We start from the raw sequence: 17,721 nt of genomic DNA on the forward strand, positions 1-17,721 counted from the left end.
GTATATATGGACCAAACTAATTGAACCGGCAAAACAAATTGGGTTTGGATGCGAGGTTTGTGATTTATCGGTTGTATAGAACCGAAAAAATATAAAACAAAATATCAATGATATGATTGAGGTATTGGTATGTAGCTTAAACCGAGAATTGTAAACCGAAATATGAACCGGTTTAAGTTACTTTCTCTCTAATATTCAATATTCATTAAGACTGGGATGTTCTGCCTCTGGCAGTTGTAGAATAGTTAATTCATTCATTGATCCAGTTAAAAGAATAAATCATTTTGATAAGTGACAGTGGAAGGATGTTATTTGATGCGATGATACATGTATGTATATGCAGTTTATACTCTTGTATACAGAAGCTTCAGAAGCAAGGCAGAGGGGAGAAAACTTTAGGCACCATGTGCACCATGTTTCTGTGTCCATGGTTTGAGAACAGAGACAACGGTAATGATGACGATGATAAGAAGGATGAGGATGGCAATGCACATCCATTTCCTCGAACTTTTCTGTTTCTTTAGTGCCTTTGTTAGCTGGTTGTTACCGGATTGAACATGGTCCACAGCGCTGGAGACCTGTTAGAGCAGAAACAGAACAAGAAGGGTGTTGGAGAAATCTAAACTCAAGAGTATTTCATCAAAGGTGATGAAGAGAATGTTTACCATGTTCTCTATGTTGTCTAGCATCTCTCCCTGTGCATCCACCAGCACGGCCATATCAAGAAACACCTACCAACCCACCAAAGAGGTGAATCATTTCGAAAATTTTGAGAATTTTGGTAAATGGTGGATAGAGGTTTTACCTGTTGTAGGTCAAGGAGTTTCTTCTCTAAATCTCTGACAGCATCATGGCGTTCCTGAATCTCAGCCAGTGTATCCATTATCTGCACGCATGGAGATAGAAAATGACCTAACTTGATACACACGTAACTGTTGCCTTGTTGCATACGTAAGTCATGTTACCAACCTGACCTCGTCCCTGCTCCATGATTGCTTTCTGGAAAATCTGCTCACTGTCTCCGGTTTCAATCAATCGATCAACCATCTACACACCAGAAAAAAAGATTATCATGAGCTGATACAAGAACCAATTAAGTAGATTTAAGTTGAGAAAAATCTATGTCATTGCCTCTTCATCAGCTTGTTGGCCAGTCACTACCATTGTTTAAGAATCAAAACACCACAAAAAAAAAAATGAATTCGCTATCAGAGGATCATTGAATCTTAAGACAGATTCTCAATATAAAACCTGTGAAAACACGCCTCTCTACAACTTCTCTGTATTCTTGGTGAATGTTTTGTCTTAGAGTCTGCAACAAACAAATTAAAATCTTAGGGCAACTTTCTTTTCTTAAGAGAGCTTATGCTTATGAGAATTTTTCAGAACCAGCTTACTTGGAATTCAGATATCTTGTCCTTGAACTTCTTTTTAACCGCGCTGAGGTTAAAGAAAACTCATTAGGAAGACAGAGAGAGTAGCAATAGATAAAAGGAAGCAAAACTCACATAGTTGTAGCTGTTCTTGTTCTGTCTACTCCAGTTCCTTTCCCACAACCCGGTTTACTTCGGTTCTCCAGATTCTATAGAAATCAAGGCTGGTCTTAAACAAAGACGAACATATCATAAAAAGAGATGCAGTCTAAGCCTAACCTCCCGGTCCAGTTCTTCGATCTTTCCTTTGATGAAACGAGAGATTTTTCCCACTTCATCAACATCTCTCTCCATCCTTTGTTTGATTGCTACAGAACACCAAATTTCATTTCATGTTGAATCAAGAACTTGTTTCGAAGTCTTAGAACTCGAACTGTGTTTGAATTACATTTCATTGCGGGAGCCTTGGTGACGGCTTTAGTCTCCTCGTGTGCCCCCTGAAGCTTCTTGAGATGCTTATCAAGCTTCTCATATTGCTTTTCGATTTCTTGGACCTGAAAAGTTGATATGATCTCAATGCCACATATACACATTTGACATGGAATAAAAAGCTTACCTTATTGAAGAAACCAGCGAGGCCGAGATCTCCAGAGTTACCTGGGCCATGTCCTGACTCACTATCGCTTCTATTAGATCGATCTCTCGAGAACTCTGAAGAACCCTGTCCAACAATATGTTCACTTCATCTAATATTAAGCTTGACAAAATCCAAATCTTTAGTTTGTGTTTGTTTATATCAATATATATATATTCCACTAAGTCCCACATAAATCTCAAGATTTATCTGTAAACAAAGAGCAATCGTTGAATTTCCCAGGGGAAAATATCGAGCTACAGAGATGTTGTAACATACAAATCTTGTAACACAAGTAATAAGCCCTACGAGGTTCTATTTCTCTAAAAAGTAGTTAGAGATGACATTAAAAGATATTTCACTTCTGTTTGTATAATTAATCTGCACGTAAGCGTTTCTTGTAACAAAGACACATTAATTACAGGGAAACAAGATCATGGTGGTGATCACGTAATGTCCAAAGGGAAAGGGATAAAAGTTGGGAAGGAAAAGATAAGACAAACCTTTAAGAGGTCGTTCATTGTCGGAGAACTTTGGTTAGAGATCTATAAGACAGGAGAAAGAAACTTGTTGAACAATCAACCCAATTTCCAGATTAAAGTTCAAGAAATGGCCCCAATTAGAATTAATTAGAAGAAAAGCAAACCTGGTTTTATCATATAAACCCAGATCTCTCTTGTTCTCTTTCTTTTTGTGTTTCCTTTGTTAATCCTAAACAATTATTAAGAAAAAAATAATCTAAAGAGAAGAAGAGAGAACCCTATAAAGCAGAGCCCAAAATGGGATTGTTAGAAACATAAGGTTAGGGTCAATGGTTGAAATCTCATTTGATATTTTATGTAGTGTTTTTTTTTAACAACAAAAAAAATTGGTAAATCTTGTTGATGACAACACATCACTACTCAAATATTTAGTCAAACTCTTAATTTTGGGACTGTATTTTTACATGAAGAATAAATAAATCAAACACAATCAATGGCTGTATCTACCCTCATACCTTTCTTGCTACACAAGGCATCCTAGACCCAAATGTTTAGGTATGGCACATGTTCATAAGATCATACCAAGCCAAATACAACACTTCTGTAAAGAATGATTTATCCAAGCTTCTTATTGTTATTTCAAGAGTACATCTAAAATGGTTTATGAAGACAAATAAAGAGCTTCAGGTACACCAACGATGTACATGAACAAGAGCATCACTCTCATATCTAACAACTTGAAAGAAAAAGAAAGATAAAATGGCTGACGACTTTAGGGGAAACCCCCAATGTACAGTCGAGACAGCATCTGTACAAGTACAACTAAAACTACAACACTTTGAGAATGAAACCTGTTGAGAAAGGTAAATGTCTCACTCAGTCAGTTCTGGTTCCTGACTACCTTCACACTGCTGTAGAAGCGGCGCAAATCCTTCATGGCTTTCTCTTCCACCTGGATAGAGCGGATTGATGATGGAGAATCGATCTCTGGTTTGAACCAGCGGTTAGCTCCAGGGGAATCTGATGGAGATCCTTGCCCGGTTGCAACAGTGAAGCCTGATGTTTTTGTCTTTGGACTGTGGGACAGAGACTGTTGCTTCTTCACCTACATTAGACCCCCACAAACACAAAAGAATAAGAAACAAAACAATCTTGTTTGTTTCTTTTGATCTCTTGCCAAAACAGAGGTGTAACATACCTGCTGCATCTGGATATCTCTGAGAGACGGTCGAGAAACGTGAGGAGGAGTTGCAGAACAAGCCCACGGAGGAGTTCCTCTTTCCACATCAGATTGCTGCAAACTTCTGGTTGATTCCACAGGAATTGGCTTCGAAGTCAGGAAAGAACTCAGTAGTATCTTTCCTTCAGTTTTACCATAAGACTCATCTCCTAACTGATGTTTAGTAGTCCTAACAGGCTGTTCATGAGGCTGAGGAGTCTTGCTTTGTTCATCTTGAATATCTCGAAGAGAAGAGTACCCCTTTGAGACCTTAGCAGCACCGCCCCACGCAGGACCTTCGCTCTTGGGCTTTGGTGGTGGAGGAGCAACAACGGGTTTGGGGTTATCATCAAGAGCACCGGTCAAGAACATGGACAGTCCTCCCTTTCTGTTCTTCTTCTTGTTTGCTTTCGTTGCAGCTTTCTTGCTTCTCGGTGAATCAGGTGGATTGTCTTTCTTCTGAGGGAGTGAGACTGAGTCTGCTTCTTTGGTGAACTCACTTACTATCGTCACATCCAACTTAGCATTGCCGTCCTGTTTAAAGTAGCAAAACACTGATTATTCAACAGAAACATGAACAATGTTCAAGAAATTGCTAGACGGTAGATAGACGTTAATGAATTATTAATTTATTATATATATATATATATTACATTTATATAAGATATTTTAATTTTTTTGGATTCAACTATAAAATTATTTCGATGAATCATAAAAATTAGATATACAAAACAAAAAAAACTAGATAAATTTTGGATCTATACTAACATTTTTGCTTAATTTAACGGATTGACTAATTTATATCGATTTAAACAGATTTTGACTAATTTTATATCGATTTAAACCGGTTTTAACCGATTTGGAACGGTTTAAACCGATTTGAAGCATATAAATCAGATTATAAGAAAACCACTGCCTAGACCTATTTTTAGAACATTGATCATGAACAATAGTGAAACTAACCTTTGGTTTGATAGTTTCAGAGGTTTCCTCAGTTTCTTTAATCTGCATTGTATCTATCTCCACTTTAACTTCACCAAACTCAGGCAGAGTCTCAACTTGTGCAAACCTTTGTTTCCCCTTTTTCTTCTTTTTCCTTAAACCATCAGCCTTCTTGTTAGCCTTTCCATCTAGTGGCAAAGCTGGTGACTCTTCAACAGAGATACCAAGTTCCACAAGTGAACTTTCAATATCTAGTTTCTTCTGAAGCTTTGCTATTTGCTGACCATCAAGAGCCTGTCCTCTTGTTAGCTTCGCTTCAAGGATCTCAATCTGCTGCAGCTTCTTCCTCAACGCCCTGACTTCTTTGGTGTTACGTTGAGCCAGCTCATCCTCTGGTTGCAAGAAGGAGGATCCTTCAGTAACGCAGGAGAAGTGTTTCATCACATGGTTGTCACGAGTTCGTAGAATGTCGCTCTCGCTTTCCTCCTCTTCGCTATCTATCACAACAGGGAATGTGGCTGTTGGTGTTGGAAGTGGTCTTGAGCTCCACGGTTCAGATGATCTGTCGTCTAGTAGCTTCTCAAGATTGGCGAGAACATCAGGCGACGTGTTTGCAATTGTTTGGGGAGAAACGGTCAAGATAAAGTCAAGGTTTCGGATCACAAGGTCCTGCAGGAAGAAGAACACAGTGTAAGGTAATCATCAGACAAAACATCAAAAGAGAACAGTGAGGTTTAGCATTATTAATTTATTACCTCACAGTACTTCTTGAGGTCATGTGCTCCAAGTGAATCAGCAATTTCAAGAAGCTGAATAGCATTCCGAGGCTCTACTATACACTCTGCAGCCACCTTCTCGCATAAGCTTTTCAAGCTAGGCACTGTCCGCTCCTTGGGATTATCATGTTGCGCGGATGGTAACACGTTAACAGATTCCACATCATCAAACATAAAACCCTCGTCCAGCTCTTCATGTTGTACCCCCCTAGATTCATCCGCTTGCAGAGTCAGATACTTGGTAAGCGCAGCAGGAGCATATGCAGGGTGATGCAGAGAAGCAACAACCAGAAGATGCGTTTCGCCAACAGCAACTGTGGTTGCTCTTTTCAAGTTGTGGATGCGAGAAAGAGACGGCGGCACGTCTTTATCTGTCTTCCCATCCCACATGTAGACTTCACCTGTGCTTGTAGCAGCAGATGCCCAATATTTACCCGCTGAAATGCTCACAACTGTTTTCCCTTGCAGACTATGCAACTGCAGGAGATTTTTTTAAAAGATTAGTATTTAATTTTACAGAACTGCAAGAGATATTTGTTTCTAACCTGTTGGCCTTTAAGATTGGAGTCAGAAGAAACCCAATAAAACAACGCACCATCTTCTGCTAGAGCCATGCTGTGTACCATTCCTGCAGCTATGGCAGTCACTCTAAGAGGTCTCCTGCGATGAAAATTCAATAATGTGTTCCCAGCTTTCTTTAGATTCCGGGTAACAGCAACACGTCTCGGAGTCACCAGCCGATGACCCCAAGTGTACACCTGGTCACAGAAGCAAGAAAGAAATACTAAAGAAACATAAATCCAAAAGATCATATACATTCAATGAACATCAAAGTTTTAACTTAACTACAAGTAGTCAGAAAGTTTACCTCTCCGTCCTCTCGTAACACAAGAGTGTGGTATTTAGCAGATGAGATGGCCGTGAAAACTTTTCCTTTCAAGTAATCAACCAATCTGGGGAAATAGTTTGAAGCTGAGTTGGAGGTTCCATAACCAAGCTGACCTTCCTTGTTGCATCCCCAAGTGAAAACTTCACCGCAATCAGAAACTACGGCAGTGTGTTTATTTGCCGCAGAAACAGCTACAATCTTCGCTTTCAAAGAAGTCACTTTGCGTGGTGTTGCCTGCGTATCCACAGATGTATAACCAAGCTGCCCTTCTACATGAACATCACATACAAGGGTTTGAGTTAAGAGATACCATTTACTGAAAATAAGAAGGTTAATAAATGTTTTTACCTCTATTGGAACCCCAAGTTAACACGTCTCCTGTTTCAGTAGCAATAACGGTATGGTGCTTAGCTGCTGCAACTGCCTTCACTCTGCGAGTTCCTAAACCAGATATCACCTTCCGGGGAGTGATCACAGCAGCTTGACCACTGAAATAAATTAAAAAACAGAAAATAAACTCAATTGCGGTTCACATAACAGAAACTCAATTGGGATCAGTTAAAAATTTGTAGGAGTGAAAGCAACGGTTAATACCTGTGAATGTCAAATTCAGGATGTCCAAGGCGACCACCTCTTCCAAACCCCCAAGTGTAGACTTCTCCATGGGAACTAATGGCAACACTATGGAACTTTGCAGCAGAGACAGACTTAATAAAACAGCCATGGAGCGAATCAACTCTGCCGGGTAGCTTCTGAACATCTTGATTGCCTGTTCCAAGTTGGTAGTTTGCACCATTACCCCAGCTGAACACCTCTGTAGCCACTGCCAAGGAAGAAAAATGAATATTTCAGCTTCTTAAAAGCTGTGTGAGAAAATGTGATCACAAGATTGAGTTACCTGAATTGTGCTGCTGACCAATGACCTGAGCCACTGGGCCTGAGACCAAGTCAACCGGTGTCCTCGACTTTATGTCTTCTAGAGTAAAAGAAGCACCTGAGTCAATTAGTACACTAGCCACTGCAAGATGGCCAAAGTGCAAAGCTCTGTGAAGACTACTCCAACCAGATTCTCCATCCTGAAGCAAAATAGAAAAGCGTAACTACAACTATGTACAAAGACACAAGCAGAGGGTAGGTGACTAACCCTGGCATCAGGATCAGCGCCAGCAGCTAGAAGTCTCCTAACAATAGGAATGTGGTTTCTCCAGACTGCAACATGCAGAGGAGTGAGACCACACGCATTCCTTAAATTCAGAATGCCACCGCTCTTCTTCAATACGTTCAGCGCTGATTCGACATCGACCAATGACCCTTCCCGTATAGCAACCCACAGATCTTTCTTAGCTCCTGAAAGCGAGCTTTTACGAGGAGTTTGCAGCTTCATCTTGTGGGGTTGAGGAGAGACTGACACTTCCATGGCGGTAAGAATGTTATGTCTAGACCAAGCACCCTCCAAATAGTAAAGACTCTTCCAGATAACTTAAACAAAAAGAACAGTCAAAAGGATTTGTGTTTGCTCTCTAATGCCATCTAACTTATGCTAGAGCTAAAATCTTCGCAATCACTTCATAAGAGCGCAGAAAATTCCTGATCATAAAAGACAAGAAGAATGTTAAATTATATTAGATTGGTAACATTCATATAAGCTTCTGCGGGAAGTATAGACAACAAAGAATAAAAAAAGTTAAAAAGAGTTAGGGAAAGCATAGCTCCTTTTCTTGAATAAAAAAGAAACAGAATAAGCATCTAAACACAGCTTCAAGTGACTAATACTTCCACCAACCACAAAGCAAAGAATAACATTGTTTAGTGTATCTCAACTCAAACAACCCTAGAGAGACGTGTAAATCTCTTAAAGAGAATTGGACACAATAAGCAAAATTTCAATCGAGGAATGAGATACAATACAAAGATCCAGGGAAAAGATGGCACCTTTGACATAACACAAACGAACATTGAGCTTAGATCTCTAATCAGTATTAAAGTGATAGCATTTGGTGAGGAACTCATTAATTCAATTGATAAACTTAGATAAAAAAGCACACAAATCGAGAATGACAGAACATTATAAACTCGATCCCCCCCCCCAAGACACGTTACAACGCTAATTACCCTCTGGAGAAAACTCAAAAATTTGCAGTTTTGAAAGAACCCATCACTCAAAATCAAGACTTTAAATTTAAAAAATAAAATCTCCCCATTTTCCAAATCAGTCATCAGACAGATTGAAAAAAAAAAACGATTTTTAATGTAATTTATGAACTGACATTGAGTTTAAACTAATCAGACAGAAGAGAGGGAGAGAACTAATGTCTGTTTACCTGAAATCGAACTCCCGATGTTTTTTTTTGAACAAGACAGAGGAGAATCGATCAACAAAGAGATGTATTTATTATTACAGAGGAAGAGAGGATAAATGAGGACAATGGAATCTTCTGTGAAAAATTCAATGTGTGAAGAAGCGAATCAAACACAGAATATACCCTCCTTAGAGAACCAGAGGCGTAAACACGAGAGTTTCTGAATGAACGTAGAGAAAAGGGGGAAGAGGTGAGGGTAGGTACGTAATTGTACATAGACTGTTAAATGACGATAAAGCCCTTACAGTTGATAATGAAGTCATAGCTCGTCTCTCTCCAGCCACCGAAACAGGTTTGCTCCGGAGCGAATGGCTCTTTGTGCGACATCTGGCAACACGTGCGACATGTCTGTAGTGAGTCGATGTCTTCTTACACACAGTCAAAAAACTGTCTGAACCCGAGAATACTTCTCTCCCACCACCACCTTTTTCTGAAAATTCTGAGGGATAAAACGGTAAAAGAGTGATTTTGACAGATGCTAAATCATGGGAAAGGCTAAAAGGTATAACGTGACGCGTCAGCTACTGTGACAAAAGTTGATGACGTGGACCTCTGTTATTGGACGTCACGTCTTCTCTTTGCCATTCATATGTCCATGTCACAGAGAGCTGAGAGAAACCTGCTAGCTGAAAGAGAAGTTTCTGGCCTAAGATTAACATTGTAAATATTAAGCAAATTCATAATAATTTTGCATTTCTCATGGCTTCATTTCATCCATTGATTAATGATCCATCCCTCCTATTTGTCATCCATCATTGTCATAGAAAAAAATAAATAAATCTAACAAAGCTTATACCATGAAAACATGAAATACTTTTACTTCTCTAGTATATAGGCCACGTCAAGTCTACACATAACACCATTATATAATGCATGGATCGTAATTAAAGTGTAAAACCATGCACCTTTGGCTTTAAACTTTTCATGGTATCGTATAATCAGTCTTATTATACTACTATTGGATTATTAATTCTACAACACTAGTGATTTTGATATTATTTTCCTTTAGTTATTGTCTTTTGCTGGGATCTGTATAGGATATAAATATTCTCATTCAACAAGAAACGTACATATAACACTGCCAAAAAAAAAACTCCTCTTCAACGAGAGAGAGAGAGAGAGAGAGAGAGAGAGAGAGAGAGAGAGAGAGAGAGAGAGAGAGAGAGAGAGAGAGAGAGAGAGAGAGAGAGAGATTACATTAAAACCTAACTTTGGGTACAACATTTTCTTGGAAGAAAAGTTATTCAAATCAAAGAAACACAAACCATGAAGAAAAATCCATGAAATAATAAATAATATCTTCAAGCTTCTTCACTTGGCACTAGCGAGCTGGGAGCGGATAAGCTTAGCTGCATCAACCATGTTCTTAAGTGCTGGCTTGCAGAGCCGGTCTTAGTAATTAGGTGGCTAGAAGCCAAAATAAAAAATGTGGCCGAAGTCACTCGAACCCACGACCTTGAACACTAACAACACCAAGCCAAACCACTAAGATACTAAGGACTTTCTGTCCAAATGTGGCCGTTTAAAATCATAATATTGTGCGGCCGGAAGCAGAAGCTTCATTGGCTTCCTTCCAAGACCGGCTCTGCTGGCTTGACCTCAGTGTACTTCCTTGTCTTCAGACCACAGTCAGGGTTAACCCACAAGATCTTCTGCTCAAGAACCGCAAGCATCTTGTTGATCCTGTCTGTTTAATATAAGTGTGTTTCGAAAAGAAAAAAAAATGATATCCCACGTCCACTTCCCTTGTCTTGCTTCTTCAGATATTACTTGTTTAATAGTACTGTATTTTTCTCTGTCTTTGTGACTGTAAGATGATAAACTGAAGTCTGTATTGACTTACCAAACATGTTACATGTAAGTTGCCATGTAATATACCGTATACGTAGCAGAATCTATATCTGTAGACAATGAAAAAAAACTGCCATGTTCTGTTTGTTTATATTGGTTTATTTAGCCCACCAAATATTGAAAATTCAAACCTGTTGTTAACCTTAACATTTGAACAAGTGTAAGAATATTCGCCTTAATGAGGATTAGCTAAACGGGTATAATGTATGCAAAGAAGTCTCTATAAGATGATAAAAATATGTGAGTTAAGAATATTCCATGCTCTTTTGGATGACTTACACGATCAAACACAACTTTTTATGTAAGATCTATAATAACAAAAAGGCTCAAAGTATAATGATGCCATTAAAACTTTGGCCTGCAGCACAATGATGCATCAATCTTCACTTAGTTTTCTACTTGCAGGTAAGAAGATTAAGGTTGTTTAGACTTACAGAGCAATCCATCGTCATCGCTGCTTTCACAATCTTGATCAACAAACTATGGAAGTAAAGAAGTTAAATAATCAATCAGAGTGGCATAGCAAAACAACAATAGTAACAAACAAACACTTACTAGACTCTCATCATCAGAGGCTATTTCAGCTGAAAAGAAACAAAAATAGAGTCTATTGTTAGACAAAACGAGATTAGACAAAACTGAGATCTAATGTATGCATTGTTGATGTAAATCTACTTAATCAACATGTGACCTCTTCATCCTCATCGCACCATTTATTCCAGTCCACCTTAATGTAAGGTGCAGGTTTCTCTTCTGATTTCAGATTTGTGGCCACCAGCTTCTCTCTTCTTTCTGAATTGAAAATGTGATGTTCCTTAACCCAACTTTCTCTCTATATTCCTGCATCATACATAATAAAATAGCACACTTCTGAAAAACAAGTATGTGTACATATTAAAAAGAAAAAGAACCTATACACCTAGAGAGAATGTCTAAAAAAAGAGTAAAGAGTGGGTTCTAAAGTGAAAGAATAAGACAAAGTAAAGGTAAAATACTTTATAATCAGTCTCTATAGAGTGTGAGAAAGGAGCCTCTTAACCTTACATGATGAAATGGAAGGCTTGTTCTAAGAAGCTTTATGTATGAGAGACAAGAGAATACAATCGATCCATTTCGAGACGAACTGCTCGGATCTAGTGGATATGATTAGCCAGCCTTCACCTCGGAAATTAATGTGTTCCAAACACTACATGAAGAATTTGAAAATGAGTCTGGTTCATAATTCTCGGGACAGAAATGGCCAAACGGACTCATTAGTGAAAGAAGTAAAGACTAGAAGATGTATCTTTTTCACATAGATCAAACGGACAGACGAAAATGCTCCCCAACACTTGGTCTAGTTAATTGGACAGTTCAAAAAAAAATTCATATAGTTTATGTATATTTCATTTTTCTTTGTTCTTTACGTATATTTCATGTAGCACTTATCTTATGGAGATCACAGATTTTTCCCAAAAGGAAATAGTATTTTCATATACCCCTCATGGCCCACAAATAGCCAAATGGGCTGGACTTTTCGCATATATCCAAAAGTCAAAGAAAGTTTTTTTTGTAACACATACAAAGTTAAAAAAAGTTAATTTCTCCTCTTCACAGGTTTTTCTTCCTTTTGTTTCATTTTAATGTCATTGAAGTTCAAATTGTTTCCAACAAGAATAATTTTTTTTTCCAGTTTCTCTAACTAAATTAATTTTCTAAAGCTATTAAATGACAAGAAACAGAGAGTTTTACAGACAAAACATCTGTCATAATTTGTAACAAATCATAATCAATAAATGACACATGCATGCTATTTCCAACACTTGCACACAAGACCGTGATTACATATTTAAAGTTCTATCGTATTTTAATGTTCGAATAAAAACGTTTTGGATTATAGTAAGCCACAAGTAATGGATGCGGTTAATAACTTAGTAGATGATCACGTTACAATTACGACGCACCTAACCGAAAATAATAAATCAATCTAGTGCTGAACAAACCATCTAACCTAATTTATTACATCGCGATGCGAAAATGACACTCACCTCTAACGTACGTCTTACTTAACAGCATCGTCATGCATTTGATTTTTGCCTTTATACAAATCATTGTATTAATTCTAATGTGTATATAAACATAATGTTTCTATGAAATAAATTCTTACTACTCCATTTTCCGATACATGTTGTAGTATTATATGGATGGTAACAACCACATTATTTTACCAAAAAAAAAAAACAATCACATTATTTAAAAAAAAACAATCACATCATTTTCGTGTACCAAAATATCAATATTTTTCATTACACTGGAAACAATCACATTTAATTTCGTGTACTCTAAAGTTGGCCAGTCGATTCTACGTTGCATCAGCAGTTTTACCTTCTTTTTCTCTTTTCTAAACCATATGATTTAATACGACGTCACTGATACGTAACCAACAGAAACAAAAAAAACTAATTAATCAACAAACAATATACAGAAAGAAATGAAAGGAAATTTGAGAGACTTTAAATTTAAATGTTAAGTTATTCGAACAAAAAAACTAATTAACCAGCAAAAAATATGAAAATGAAGCAAGATTTTAGAGAATTAAATTCAAACATTATTCGAAAATTATGCATAGCGAAAAAGTCGGATACAAGATGTGCACGCATAAAACTAGGTAGTAGAGCTAGGTGGACTAAAATTTCACGAATTTTTGTTTTCACATGTTTGTAAGCATACGGTTTACTTATATTCTTTTATCTCAAAATATAAATCGTAAAACTACAAGATAACACACAAAAAAGTGGAAACGTCTGCTAAAACAATAAAATAAACGTGAACTCGCATTTGGCTTGTGAATAGCCGAAGAGATTAAGCCATCCTGTCTGCATAATGTGGATATAGTAGTTTCAAAATCTGAAATGTAATATGTGATTATGATTATGAACTGTTGGTAAATTTATTTGTTTAAAAAGCAGAAGCAGTTAGCGAATAAACAAGATCATGTGATCTAATTTGTTATCGCATTAGTTTTCTTCTTCAAACAAATTTTGTAAAAGTAGCAGCATGGGATCCACATGTGTCACTTTAACAAGTCTGACGTGACCTTTCTGATGGAGATGCCACCGTGCGAAAGACTACATAACAGTCTGTGCCATAACTTTACTTTTTATTTTCACCTTAATAAATTACTTTCCAGATTAAAGTTCTGCATGGATCTGATTTATTTCGGTTTGATTAAAACTCGTAAAAAAGAAGCATATGTACACGATTAAAATTCTTATAAGAATAGTTCAATTCATTATGATCCTTACAGACTCTATCTTTGTTATAGTCATTTTTGTTAAGCTACTTAGCATAGCCATTAATGGATATACAGCTTTGGCCCGAGTAGGTTTTCTCCTTGGTCCCTGTTTTCTTGAAAGTGATGATATAATATGAACACATTTAATACTGTGAAAATAATGTTGATAGTGATTCAACCCAAAAATTAAGAGAACACAACAAAATGTCGGACAGAGCCGGTGGATTCCCTGTTCTAGTAATGCATGTGAACATTTCAAGAACTTTGTTTTTTTTCTTTCTGAATAATATTTTTACTATTATTTCATTTACTCTTAATAATCATTTAAAATTCTTCTCGTGATAGAGAGGAGGACCAGACTCTCTGTTGTCAACTAGTGACAGTTTACTTAATCGTCTGGTTGCTAAAATGTTTTCTTTACATTGATTTTGCACAACTTTTTGCTGTCTTTGTAATATATATATTTTTGGTTAATTTTGTTCTCATAGTAGTACACTCAGTTTTATCTTTAAAGAACTAGAATCACTCATGAAGGAATCTTGATTTTTCTTTTTTTTTAAAAAGCTCTTTGAGGAATTTTCTTGGGAACTTTTCACAATCTCTCCTATAAATCTAAGTTGCTACTTTTCTCTTAAAAAGGTAAAAATCAATATTCGTTTTACAGTTCCTTCATAAGTTTGCAGAGGTATTTCTTCATCTCAAAGGAAACCATTTGTTCTCATCTCTCATTCACCTTTTATTTTCTCTCATTCACCTTTTATTTTTTTGCTAAAACTGAAAAAACAACTTCCAAAAATAATCTCTTGGAGCTCAAAATTTTCCAGCATTTCCTATTCCTGCTAGGTGTCTTGAGGAGGAGAACAATCTCTAAAACAGGTGGTGAGTTCTTCCTGTTTCTCAGGAATAACATGCAAAAAACTATATCAGTTTCTCTGTTTTTTAGTACTTTGTTTATAAATGTAATGCGTCTCTCTATGCAGGTGTTGATAATCATGATGCTTATGTGATTATATTTCCTTAAGTAGTATGATCTTTTGTGTGGCTATGGAGAAACAATTGTGTGGCTTGCCTTTACTTCTTCTGGTTCTGCTTTTATCCTCCATTGATGGAACAACACAGCTTCAATCATCTCAATCTCAAACCCTCTTGAGACTTCAACAGCTTCTCTACTACCCCAAAGTCTTAACCAGCTGGAACAACTTCACAGACTTCTGCAACTCCGAACCAAACTCCTCCCTAACCGTTGTGTGCTACGAAGATACTCTAACGCAGCTTCACATCACAGGAGACAGAAGAGGCCACATGTTACCAAAGAGTTTCTCAATAGACTCGTTTGTCACTACTCTTGCTAAGCTCCCTGATGTCAAAGTCCTCACCCTTGTCTCCCTCGGGTTATGGGGTCGGTTGCCTGAGAAAATCAACCGTTTGTCCTCATTGGAGATTCTCAATGTGAGTTCTAACTTCCTCTTTGGATCTCTACCACATGAACTCTCCTCGCTTGCTAGCCTTCAGACACTTATACTCGATGAGAATATGTTCTCTGGTCTTGTACCGGACTGGATTGGTTCTTTACCGAGTTTAGCTGTGCTGAGTCTAAGAAAAAACGCATTCAACGGATCATTACCTTCTTCATTGAGTACCTTGTCAGGTCTTAGAGTTCTTGCTCTAGCTAATAACCGGTTTAGTGGAGCTTTACCTGATCTAAGCCGTTTGACAAACCTTCAAGTGCTTGATCTTGAATCAAACTCTTTCGGACCGATGTTTCCTAGGCTAAGTCACAAGTTGGTTACTCTTTTTTTTTTTTTTTTTTTTGAATGAATGTAAAATTTATTCAGCCAAAACTGTATTACATCTGATGCTACTGTTTTATTTTTGTACAAAGAATCAAAAAATCAGAGACTCTATTTTTTAAACCTCCTCTCAGCCTTCTCGTGATCCAAACCAAGCCATGAGACCCTCTTCAAGATATTTATGCCCTTTGCCTTTAACTGCAAGTAGCTTCAGCCTGATTGCCTTGTCAATGAACTTGACCAAAACTGCCACATCATGTGACTCCTCACCATGCCTACGCGAGTTTCTCTCCCTCCAAATCGTATGCACAGTTGCTTGCAAGCTATACCTAAAGAGAAAGGTCTCAGTTGGATTGTAGCCGGGATTTGCTATAATTCCAATAAGGTCATTCCAATCTGCGGTGTATCTGTCTCGCATGATACCCCCCACAAGCTTTTTCCACACCTGCTCTGAGTAGTGACACTCAAAGAAGAGATGGGCGCAGGACTCTTGAGCGACATTTCATAGAACACAAGTGGTATTAAGCCCATCACACCACTGTTGCATACGATCAAGTGTTTGAAGCCTTCCCCTAATAGCAGTCCAAAGTAAGAAAGAGTATTTTGGAGTGGACTGAGAGAACCAGACGCCTTTGCTCCAGGTGCATGGTTGGTGGTTTCCTCGTATCTGCTCCCAAGTTCTCTTAGTGGAGAAAGTAGAGACAAATCTGTCGTCTGCTTGTTTCCACATTGCAATATCCTCTTCCTGATTTGCAATAAGGCGAATTGCATTTAGCTCCTCTTCCACTTCATTTAAAATGCTCAGCCGATGGCTTCTTCTTCTTCTTCTCCGTCTTAAAGCCTCAGCCACACTAGCATTCTCAGATATACCCAAATCAATAATGCCCCGATCTCCTATCATTTCCTTGAGGCTTCCAAACTTCGACCATTGATCATGCCAAAAAGATGTTTGCTCCCCACTTCTAATCTCCTTCCTGAGGAATGGTTTCGCAAGTTCCCGGAGCTTAAGCAATTTTCTCCACACCCATGATCCAGAACTGGTGTTATCTGTGATCGACCAAAAAGATCCCTTACGGATCAAGTAGCAGTGAATCCATTTAACCCATAAGGAAGGCCCCCCCGAGCAAACCCTCCATATGAGTTTTAAGCAATGCACCGTATTTGCTTCTTTTAATGGCCGAAGCCCCAGACCTCCTTCACTCTTAGGGATGCAGACATCCTTCCAACTCACCTTAGCTTTAGAAGTTTCCAAGTTCGGTCCCGACCATAAGAAAGCGGAGCACAGTCTCTCTATTTCTTTCAAGCAGCTACCTGGCAAACGGAATGCTGCCATCCAGAAGTTCGCAAGACTCGTTATTACTGAACTTAAGAGTTGAAGCCGACCCGCGTGTGACAGAAACCTGCCCGTCCAGCTTCGCAACCTCTTTCGAACTTTCTCCACTAGCGGCATGTAATCGTTTATTGTCATGCGCTTAGTGAGAAGCGGGAGCCCGAGGTAACGAACTGGGAGTTCTCCAGAAGAGAAAGGGAAACTGGATATGATATCTGCTTTGACTGCCTCAGAGATTCCAGCAACATAGAGAGTGGACTTTTCCAGGCTGATGGTTAGACCCGAGATGGCTGCAAAGTCAGTAAATACCTTCAACACGCCTTCAACTGATCTCTTTGTTCCATCTGTGAATACCAACAAATCATCTGCGAAGCACAGGTGTGACAGTAGGATATTTTTGCACCGAGGGTGATAGCCAATCTGCTTTCTATCTACCGCTTTATCCAACATGTGAGACAGGACATTGATGCATATTACAAACAAGTAGGGAGAGAGAGCGCACCCCTGCCTCAGCCCTCTTTTGCTTTGGAAAAACCCTGCTAGCTCACCGTTGACTTGTACGGAGAAGGAGGGTGTGCATACGCATAGCTTAATCCAGTGAATAAAAGCCTCAGGCATGTTTAATGCCCTCAGAGTATTCAGTAAGAATGGCCAGTGTACAGAGTCGAAAGCTTTTGCAAGGTCGATCTTCATTGCGCAGCGGGGGGAGACGTCCTCTTTGTGATAGTCCTTGACAATCTCAGTTGCCAGAAGCAGATTTTCCACTAGTAGCCTATCTTTCACGAAGGCTGACTGGTTGTG

At 38.3% G+C, this 17,721-nt stretch overlaps 3 protein-coding genes across 4 annotated transcripts; 1 reads left to right on the top strand and 2 right to left on the bottom strand.

Annotated features, from left to right (window-relative positions):
- Nucleotides 1-242: 242 nt before the first annotated feature.
- On the bottom strand, nucleotides 243-2,857 carry LOC111212674 (putative syntaxin-131). The gene is made up of 13 exons (XM_022714249.2): nucleotides 2,654-2,857; nucleotides 2,511-2,552; nucleotides 1,990-2,094; nucleotides 1,822-1,927; nucleotides 1,653-1,741; nucleotides 1,509-1,582; nucleotides 1,398-1,440; nucleotides 1,252-1,312; nucleotides 1,132-1,157; nucleotides 970-1,047; nucleotides 806-886; nucleotides 666-731; nucleotides 243-578 (listed from the first exon to the last, which is right to left on the bottom strand). The coding sequence occupies exons 2-13, from the start codon at nucleotides 2,526-2,528 to the stop codon at nucleotides 396-398; spliced, it is 930 nt and encodes a 309-aa protein (XP_022569970.2). The 5' UTR covers nucleotides 2,529-2,552; nucleotides 2,654-2,857; the 3' UTR covers nucleotides 243-395.
- Nucleotides 2,858-3,088: 231 nt separating this feature from the next.
- On the bottom strand, nucleotides 3,089-8,856 carry LOC111212667. The gene is made up of 11 exons (XM_048780234.1): nucleotides 8,637-8,856; nucleotides 7,460-7,902; nucleotides 7,214-7,391; nucleotides 6,910-7,138; nucleotides 6,664-6,803; nucleotides 6,295-6,584; nucleotides 5,972-6,184; nucleotides 5,406-5,903; nucleotides 4,672-5,319; nucleotides 3,688-4,242; nucleotides 3,089-3,594 (listed from the first exon to the last, which is right to left on the bottom strand). Exons 2-11 carry the CDS (start codon nucleotides 7,730-7,732, stop codon nucleotides 3,370-3,372), a joined length of 3,249 nt encoding a protein of 1,082 aa, XP_048636191.1. The 5' UTR covers nucleotides 7,733-7,902; nucleotides 8,637-8,856; the 3' UTR covers nucleotides 3,089-3,369.
- Nucleotides 8,857-14,163: 5,307 nt separating this feature from the next.
- On the top strand, nucleotides 14,164-15,816 carry LOC125609166 (probable inactive leucine-rich repeat receptor-like protein kinase At3g03770). Of its 2 annotated transcripts, none has more exons than XM_048780237.1 (2): nucleotides 14,164-14,676; nucleotides 14,781-15,816. In XM_048780237.1, exon 2 carries the CDS (start codon nucleotides 14,827-14,829, stop codon nucleotides 15,616-15,618), a length of 792 nt encoding a protein of 263 aa, XP_048636194.1. In that variant the 5' UTR covers nucleotides 14,164-14,676; nucleotides 14,781-14,826; the 3' UTR covers nucleotides 15,619-15,816. The 2 variants fall into 2 exon arrangements, with proteins under 2 accessions (XP_048636194.1, XP_048636193.1); XM_048780236.1 differs by having other exon boundaries at nucleotides 14,171-14,679.
- Nucleotides 15,817-17,721: the final 1,905 nt, after the last annotated feature.

Source organism: Brassica napus, chromosome A5 (assembly GCF_020379485.1).
Source record: "Brassica napus cultivar Da-Ae chromosome A5, Da-Ae, whole genome shotgun sequence".
NCBI lineage: Eukaryota > Viridiplantae > Streptophyta > Magnoliopsida > Brassicales > Brassicaceae > Brassica > Brassica napus.